At 36.6% G+C, this 9,889-nt stretch overlaps 1 protein-coding gene across 1 annotated transcript; it reads left to right on the forward strand.

The window, feature by feature from the left end:
• Nucleotides 1–963: 963 nt before the first annotated feature.
• LOC115919008 (CMP-N-acetylneuraminate-poly-alpha-2,8-sialyltransferase-like) lies at nt 964–9,659 on the forward strand. Its single transcript, XM_030996854.1, has 8 exons — nt 964–1,117; nt 1,721–1,964; nt 3,189–3,314; nt 4,520–4,691; nt 5,727–5,839; nt 6,889–6,978; nt 8,068–8,306; nt 9,316–9,659. Exons 1-8 carry the CDS (start codon nt 1,099–1,101, stop codon nt 9,546–9,548), a joined length of 1,236 nt encoding a protein of 411 aa, XP_030852714.1. The 5' UTR covers nt 964–1,098; the 3' UTR covers nt 9,549–9,659.
• The last annotated feature ends 230 nt before the right edge of the window (nt 9,660–9,889 follow it).

Raw genomic sequence — 9,889 nt, forward strand, 5'->3', positions numbered from 1 at the left:
AAGCGCTTACCACCGAAGTCTCTAAGCGCTATAACAAACAAAATAGATTGATAAACAATTAAATATTAAACAAAACAAAATAGTGCAAATATACCAACAAATTACAATACATGTACATGTACATCAAAGTGAAGTGAGTTAATTAATCACCGAAAGCAATTTTGAATACATGTGTCTTAAGACTAGTTTTGAATAGGTTAACAGTTTGACAGTTTTTGACAAGTGACCATGCATTTGACAACAGGTGACAGGGTTAGGGTGATAATAATCTAGTTTCTTTTGTATTATAAAATAATTATTATTTTAACAAAGTAGTTATAAGTGGGTTGTGCGTCTTTTGTTTTGCATTGGTTGTTCGTTTTACAAGCTTGCTTTCTTTTTCCCGCTCTCATATAGATGATGGAAAGACGGGGAAATTGATACTGGGGTGTACGAACCTAGCGAAAATATATGCCATGTTCGTATATACATTATATTAGCATATTTACAATGATATGACGTAATCCGGGCTTGATTTGATTTCCTTAGGCAATGAAGTAGGGTACTGGATTTGCCATTAAGTTGATTTCTTAAAATTCCTGTGAGTGCATCATCAAAATCAGTTGTCTTAAACACAACTTAAGGAATAAGAATGACTACCCCCCCCCCACTCACCTGGCCCCCACCTCAAGAGCTACATGAAGTTAATTATCCGGCCTTCGGGAATCAGAAAACGACAACAACGCCTTTTTGGCAAAAAACAACAACAATGGAAACAACCTTAATATTGACCGGTTAAAAACTCGAATTCGGCCCAGAGAGTACGTTTCACTACAATGACACACGAAGACTTTCGAATTGACCCAATGAATACTCGTCGCTTTGTATTTTTCTATTGTTACGTAATAGTGATCTGCTGTACGTTGAAACGCAAATAGGGTCGATATGACTACCTTTCATGCATTGTCACGGCATATATATACGACATCAACCCGACACAACGAAGGAAGTGCACCACAATACATAGACGCATGCAGGACTGAAACTCTTACGTGCGTTAATGATGCCCGGGATGTTTGTTTGATCTAATTTTACAGTTCTTCGGTGTTACTTACTTCAATGATCGACACACACATGGGTGAGATGATCGTGTTTTATTAATGTACAAATTATGTACGAAACTTGTACTCTGTGTTAATCTATGCACTTTACAAGGCAACCAAAGAACGGAAGTTTCATCTCTATATGAAAAAAAGATGTGCTCTTCAGAAGTTTCTATTCCAAAAAAAAGGAACTGGGGGGGGGGGGGGTGGTAATGTTAATTGATATCCAGTCTTTCCCCCTTTTTGTTTAGGCCTACAAATCCCATGTGGGATTAAAAAAAAACATTTCAATATAGAATTTAATTGCCCATCCACGTGAGAAACGTGATTAAAACACGATGGAGTTGTTTTTTTAACTTTCAATTGTAGTTTATGTATTTGCAGTTTTTCCCGGTCTCTCTTTCTTTTGCCTGCTTTGATTGCGGATATTCAAGTATGGATAACTATAAATTGCCTTTTTATACGTATATTATTCAACTTGGATGACCATGAATTTATTAATTTTTAATATTCCATTTGACTGGGAATAAGAATTAATAAAAAAAAAACTTTAATTGAGAGCAAATGATGTTGTTTAGTGGAAATTGTTATCAATTATTGAAGTTTATCGCGTAATTAAAATTGTTTTATCTATACAGCTCGGCGCTACCACATCAAGCCTTTAAGGCACAACTTTCAGGTTTATAACAGATCCTCATTCCACTCTGAGAACATCAGCATGTTAGTTATCCTGACTATCGCAACGATAACAGTCTGCACAATAACATATTTCACGGCAAATGCCAGAGAATTAATGGAGACTCGTGCACGCCCAGTCGGTACATCAAGATTAGCGAAACCACCCAAAACGCCACCGCCTGCTGAACCCATGTCCAACCATAAGTATGTTGCTGTTTTAATTTTCCATTCATTATAAGGGAGTTTACAGATAGCACCTGGTCTTTTACACATGGAGAAGTTCCACTTTGAGCATATTAGAATAATAACTGCCAAAGTCCTACATGTGCTTCATGAATACCTTTTGTTTGCCCTCTTGAAAAGAATACTTCCACCTGCGTATCATAGAATGTACCGTCGGTGCATAAATGAATAATGTTACATAACTTTCATGAGCGCATATCCAGTATTCATCTCTGTGGGTTTTACCTTTTTGGTACAAATGACCTTTATCTGCCCATGCGCAGATTGTATCTATGAACTGGCTGATTATGACGATTGTGATTCCCATAGTTTCATTCCCCGGTCTATTTTCTGTTTGTATTTATAATAGCGTATCAATTCATATCTAGTTTTCTATCGCGTTGATAATAACTCTCCATAATTATATCGACAATGATAACATTTCAAATTCTTGAGGAATTATTTTAAGTGTGCCAACTTAAGCTTTACCTATCCCAGCCATGACAAAATGTTATAAATTCACCTACATGTATTATTATTATCATCATCATCTTTAGTAGTAGTAGTAGTAGTAGTAGTAGTAGCAGTAATAGAAGCAGTAGTTACCTTTATTATTATCATTATTTAATAAATTATATTCAATACATTTATCGTTGTTTTACTAGTAGTAGAAGTAGTACAAGTATTAATAGTAGAAGTAGTAGTAGTATATCAAATTTGTATTCAAGATTTTTCTACCTTACGTAAGTGTAAAGTAGGAATTATCTACCCGCCAACAGGAGGATACTGATGTGTCAGACCAACCTCTCCCCAATCATATGCCGAGTTATTGTTTTCCTCAATTTTTTCGTAAAAAGGGGGTATTACAGATTGGGTAAAAGTTTGCACAAGGTCCGCTTACGTTGCCAAGCGTTGGTCAAACCAGGGACCCTATGGTCTAGTATAATTGCCCTCCTTTGGGCAATATCTACGCCGTATATTTGAGAGCTTTTTAATAATGCGATATAGTTTTCATATTTTCATATATCTTCATATTTCATGAAAAGCAGTTTTGGTCAGAATTTATTTACCTCCTTTTTTATTTTCAGCTCTCGATTCATAGACTGAAAATTATTCACAGACTGTGAAAATGATTCACACAGGCGCAATAATAAATCGTGAATTTCATTCAACGTGGATTTTATATGTGATTTTTTTTCCTCTTAGATCTAACAGTCATTTCACCCGCAACCTGTGGAATTTCGTGGTAAATGAAGCAGAGAAACTCTTTCTATACCAACACTTCCTAGAAACACCTTGGAAACCAAATACAACCAATCAACAAATGTGGAGGTAATCGATAAATGTATTTAATGTATGCATTTTACTAAAAGCGGAATAATAAAAGATGACGATCTATTTTTGAAATAAATTCTGATAAAAAACATTACATGTAGTAAATTCACCGCTTTCTGCTTTTGTTGGCATGATCTTTGTTGTACACTGCTGGTAATTTGCGAGGAAGAACAGATTTGGGCCGCATTTTCGTTTCAGTGAATTACAGTTTCTGGATTGGTATTTTTTATGATATTTCAGACGGATTTCGAGTCATGTAACATAAGAGTTGCTTATAATAATATTATAAGGATATATATATTTATATCCCACATACTAAGAATCTTGCTCTACGATTGGTCAAAAGTAAATCACGTGATGAAAGATAGTTCGCCCATTATTGATGGGAGAAGCAAAAAGTTCGTTACACTGTGTAGATAGTACTGCTATCTACACAGTGCAACGCACTTTCACTGAAGATAAAGGTACTATCTAAACAGGGCAACGCAATTTTACTGAAGAAGGCCAAAAGCGCACTGAAATAGGCGTAATTAAGTGCGCATTACCAATGAGCGTAGTTAAAGAAAACACATGCGCGCACCGTACCCTCATCATGCATGGAGTTGGGTTAAACTTAAACTTTTTTGGTGTGAATGTGGGCCTAGGTGTCTTTTATGTAGATGCATTCACGTCCTTTTCTTTTTGTAGTTAAATAGTTTTAGATGTGGAATATAAAGCAAATAATCACCTTTTGGTTTCAGCGATGGCACACTATCACTTCCTCGTCGATCAGAATGTATACGCTATCTTCCTCAGCTTCGCTTCGGAAAGATAGCTACATCCAGATCGCCTCGGAAGTGATAGTTTGTCCCATCACCTTCACCAACGGTAATTATTTGCTTAATATATAAATTTGTATATAAATACTTCCCACTTGTTGCGAGTGGCTGGTTCAATCATATTGCAGCCGAGCAACAAATGAAAATTATAATTTGTTAGTATATGACGTTTAGCAGCAATCAAACAGTTGAAATAATGTATTGTTAAAATGTATTATTACCTTGTTATAATGAATTTACTGAGCTGAAAATCAGTTCTATGATATTTTCTTAGCTGCATATTCCTCCTCGACCCCCCTCCTCCCCCCCGCCCACATCACCCTTTTACGTGAGCGATTGGTAACACGATGTTCTAACTCATTACATTTCTTTGTTCAATGTTAGAACCGAATGGAACGAATTGGCAAGTAACCTCACTGCTGATAAAGATTTCATCTTGACACAACAAAATGTAAAGGAGAATGATTCGTTAACATATAGCTTAAATCGGAAAGTCAAAGGAAAAGCAATGAAGCAGTTCAAAGTCACCAAGAAGTTGATGGACAACCTTCCTAATGTAAGTATCCATTATTCAACACCATTTTATGTTTTGATATTTTAAAATTATTTTGTGCAATAAATATATATGTATTTTTCTTTTATCATACCATAACCTGTCCATCAAACAATAATAAATGATTTCCTTAATCGCAACCCTACTCCATTGAAAGACCCGAACCACAAAGTAGACAAAGGCTAGCCTATGCATCAATTATACTTATAGTGACATTGTAAAGGGCAAGACTTATATTGTACGATGGACGGAAAAGCACAAGTAAAGGTTAATATAATATGTATAAAGTTGGCAGATAATAGGCCTATTATTGTATTGTTCGTTAAGAGGCGAAAACGAAACGGTATGCTACTTGTCATGTGCAATCTGATAATTCTCCTCAATTGATGTGCAGTAAACCCTCTTATAAAATGATGACGTGGATCCTAATCAAATGATTAGCGAAATTTTGATAACTACCGGTCATTATCCTATGGTAATGACCGGTCATTGGCGATCATGTTTTGCGATCGTAACCGTTGAGATTTCATCGTTTTACTTTTACTCGCGAAAATGGCTGCCGCGGAATTTAAAACGCCTACGTTTGAAATGCTTTCGACTGAAGAAATGAGGGTGAATGATGAGGGTGATTTATCAAATAACAAGGATCCACGTCATAATTTTATAAAACAAATAATACACAGCATTTATACTAGCATATTTTGTGTGTAAATATTACACTTACTTTTAGTGTCTTGCGATCAGTGCAGCCCTATCGGCCTCTCTGCTTATCGTTAACCGTTTTCTCTCCATCCCCCCCCCAAAAAAAATAATCAATCTCTCTCTCTCTCTCTCTTTCTCTCTCTCTTTCTCTCTCTCTCTCTCTCTCTTTCTCTCTCTCTCTCTCTCTCTCTCTCTCTCTCTCTCTCTCTTCATATCTCTGTCTCCTACTCTATCTCTCTCTCTCTCTCTCTCTCTCTCTCTCTCTCTATATATATATATCTCTCTCATGTCCGCACCTTCCCTCGACAACTGCACTCTCTCTCTCTCTGTTAACAGGCTTCGCCGTTGGATGGTAGTCATTTTGGTCGGTGTAGTGTAGTAGGGAATAGCGGTATTCTACTCGACAGTAACTGTGGAAAACAGATTGATCAGTCAGATTATGTATTCAGGTATATATATATATATGAGTCTTTATTTTCATCTTCATTTTTACCCTTTCTCTTTTTCACCCTGTGCCTAAATAAAAGTTGCCTATTCGTTCATTGAAGCTTACTAAATTCCGGCTAAATTCATATAAAGGTGTCCCAATTTGGCACGTTGTCCATCTTGTCTTAATACAAATTCAGTTAAGATTATTGTTCAGGTGAGGGTAGTGAAGCCCGGTCCCAAGTGCCTAACAAGGAATAAATCTGTATGATGAAAGATGGACCCTTATTCTGTTATTGTTGTGAAGTACATTTATAAATCTCACTCGGAGAACATCTAAATGGAAAGGTATATCCCTTTCTGTGTTATCAGAGAGATATGCCTATTTTATACGTGCATACTGTGGACTCAAATTGAGCAAAAGTACCCAAACGACACATATTTTATATAAAGATATCAAGGCCTACTTTTGTTTTTTTTCTTTACATCCCCCACATTTTTAAGGGATGCCACTTTGTCATAACCGAGACTGTTAAATAAGTCTAATCTCGTTCCTTGCTCATGTGTCTATAATAATATATTAATTTGATCAATTATAACCACATGTATTGTTGTGTGTCAAATACATTAAAGGTAAAGACCAGTAATGGTCATGCGATTGCATTGTGAAAGAAACGTTGTGGAATCGATCAGAAAAGGTTAATCATCTGGCATCTAGCATCTGCAAGGTTCTGGAATCATCAAAATGATAAGAAATTTGGCCCATTCTTCGTAAAGTTACAAGCACTATACACAGAAAGATGTATATGGGACTACCCTATCTCTCTCACACGACCATGAGAGAAATAAATTTACCAAATATATGAATTAGTAGGCGGTTTCCCGGCAAATTTTTTATCATCATGTATTAGTCAAAACATATTCTTTCACATGATTGGTAATGAGAGCTTCCATTTCATTTTTTGAAATTGGGGCGTTACCAATACTGGTCTTTACCTTTAATTTGATCAATTACAATCACAAGTATCGTTTGTGTGTGCTAATACATTAATTTGATCAATTTATATAACAGGTGTAACACTGCCCCGTTGGAGCCTTTTAAATGTGATGCTGGAATGAAGAGTAACTTAACGACGATGAATCCAAGTATCATCGAGAGAAGGTATGACCTAGCTTAAAGCCACACTTTACTACTTGAAGCTACTTGCTCCCTCTATATAGAAAACTTCCCCAATCGGTGCCTGTTGGTCCCCATTGATCCTCTTTTTCTTATGTTAATTAAGAGCTGAGTTAATGAGATGAGCCACCTATCACGGTGAACTCGCTGGCTAGCTGGGTGGTCTAATCCTTTCTGGTTAAACTAGTACAGCCGGCCTTTAAGTTCAACCCTCGTAGTCATTACTAGAGTCATTGGGGCCTTGGGAAATGTTTGATAGATAAAATGCTGGCTCTTATATCCGATCTACAGGTCTTAAATAGCTATGACTTCATTCATACCGTTGTTGGTGAGAGTAAAAACATCGTGTGTACATATACACCATTTCCATGTCATATCAAAATTAAAGAACCAAAGTCATATTCATCTACAAATTGAAGAGGAGATCGGGAGAAGGAACTCCAATCGCCCTACCCCATAACGCAAACAAGGCTCTGGAAATAATGTTGGGCAACTTTTTTCGCTTTTTGGTCGCGAAATGTCGGGGAGGGGGGGGGGGCAGGATAACCCTAGTCTTTTTAGAGCTAAGTGTTAGCATATTACGTCTATGGTGTTAGATAGAGCGAGACTACATGGGAATAAAACGCATCTCACAATTAATAAATCCTGTGTTTAACACATCCATACAGTTGAATGTAAACTTATCTAAAACGCCCCAAATTTCTAAATAAATACCAAATTACTTTCTGCGCTTGCTTATTCAGCTATCGGCTATACTGTATTAAATCTAAAACTTATCAACGATCAATATATAAAAGGAAAATGAAAAAGAAAAACATGTAAATGGACAAAACCTTCATTCATTCAATTTTAAAGACTTTATATGTCATTAGAGAGATATTCTAATGTTAAAATTATTTGGATAAAGATTCGTTGAGTAAGAAAGTAGCACTTTATTACGGACGGACAATTTAAATAATAAATTAATGACATATATTTGCATTTAGTTTCAATATTCATATAATGAAGATTACTGATAGTCTATGCACCAATTTTTAAAATACCATTCCTGTTTCTTTTTCCATTGGACTTCAGGTTCAATTGTCTAAAAAAGGAAGAAAACATATCTTCGTTTGCCAAGGCGATTTCCCAATACAATGATGACATCTGGTTGCCTTGTTTCGGTATCCAGAGTCACACCCAAACATGCTTAAAATCACTGGATGTATACGAGGGACTCAACCCTAGACTACTCGTGGCTAATCCAGCTCATTTTCGTCTCGTATGGGATTTCTGGAGGGAAAGAAAGTTCGGAACTGAACCACTTTCTACAGGTGCGTATTTTCAAACCCATGTTGTTCTTTTTTCATTATTATTATTTGTTTACACCTCTGCCATTGGCTTAATCAATAGCGTACCTATAGGGGCGCAAACAAAGAAAAAAAAACGGAAAAGAGAGTGGGCACAACAACTCAAACGAGAGACAGAGGAAGGAAAACTGCTTAGTAATGTTCGAAATTGTACTCTTCACCGCTTTGTTAGAGTGGTTCCTTGCGAATTTGTTTTGGTGAAATGCCAAAGATTCCGTTTTTGAGAACTAAAAATACATAACATCAACCGCTCCGTAGTTTTGCTCCCTCGCTTATAAAGAAGTGAACGAGATAGGTTTTGGGGAGGGAGTGCATTTCTAGTATTTGCCCTGGGTCCCATTATCTGTAGTTAAGCCACTGGGCATAATGTATCATTTAGGCGGAAAGAATTAGATTCTGCGGCGCAAAATTTTGTTAATTTTTTTAGTTTCTAAAAAAGAAAATCCTTCTTGGGGATATGTATCTCAGCTCTGACATTTTCATTTCGAATTTTGTAAAAGATGGAGGTGAAATAGTGTAATGCACTTACCACCGCCCATCCCCTCCCTTCAAAGTGACATTGTCACTATAATGTGCGCCATATAGTAAAATGATACTGTACCAAGCCAGATATTTTCAATCAAACTAAATATTATTATAAAAAATACACATACAGTATAAGGAAGAGAAAACTTCACCTTTGAACATTCATGTAGCTCTGCACTTTGCATTTTGGTCACTTCGGAACGCCTCAACAATTAGGTGTATCACCCCTCCCTCCACCGTTACATACTCATAACAAATGGGGCATCATTTCAAAAGGTAGGTAAGGATTTCATACTAAAGAATAAGAATAAAATGATGATGATAGGGAAACAAACATGATTTTCTCAACGTTTGCCAGATTATAGACAGAAAGAATTTATTTGTTTAAAATTGATTTAATAGATAGATGAATAATAATATGAATGATATTTTGTTTAATACCCAACAGGTTTCTATCTGACGCATGTAGCACTGAGTGTATGTGAAGAAATACATTTATATGGATTCTGGCCTTTCTCATCTCAACTGGACCCAGTTCCAGGGCAGGTCCATGACATACCCTATCACTACTTTGATAATCTGAAGGTCACAAAGAATCATAACATGAACAAGGAATTCCAGATTCTTCTACAAATGCACAAACACGGTCTTCTACAAATGCATGTTGGAAAATGTTCGTGAAATAACATGGATGTGGTAGTGGTGGTTATTTTACCTAACAGCTAAGAAAGCATAAATGCTTGTAAGTAAGCAAGCAGACGGCCGACGGCTTTAGGTCCTCTCCGAGAGACCTGGTAATGAGGATTAATGCCTTACCAAATGGCACTAGCGCATCGACTGGTTTCGAACCCGGGTCACCGGATCACGAGACCACTGCTCTACCGACTGAGCTATCGCGCCTCCTCCTTGAATGTTACCTTGATCATATGATCTGTCCCCTATACATTGTTCTTGCCTTATATTGGTGCTTATTCCAATTGTGTTGACAGCATAGTTCACATCACATTTTGCTTTGAGATTCA

Source organism: Strongylocentrotus purpuratus, unplaced genomic scaffold (assembly GCF_000002235.5).
Source record: "Strongylocentrotus purpuratus isolate Spur 01 unplaced genomic scaffold, Spur_5.0 spur5_scaffold_3, whole genome shotgun sequence".
Lineage (NCBI taxonomy): Eukaryota > Metazoa > Echinodermata > Echinoidea > Camarodonta > Strongylocentrotidae > Strongylocentrotus > Strongylocentrotus purpuratus.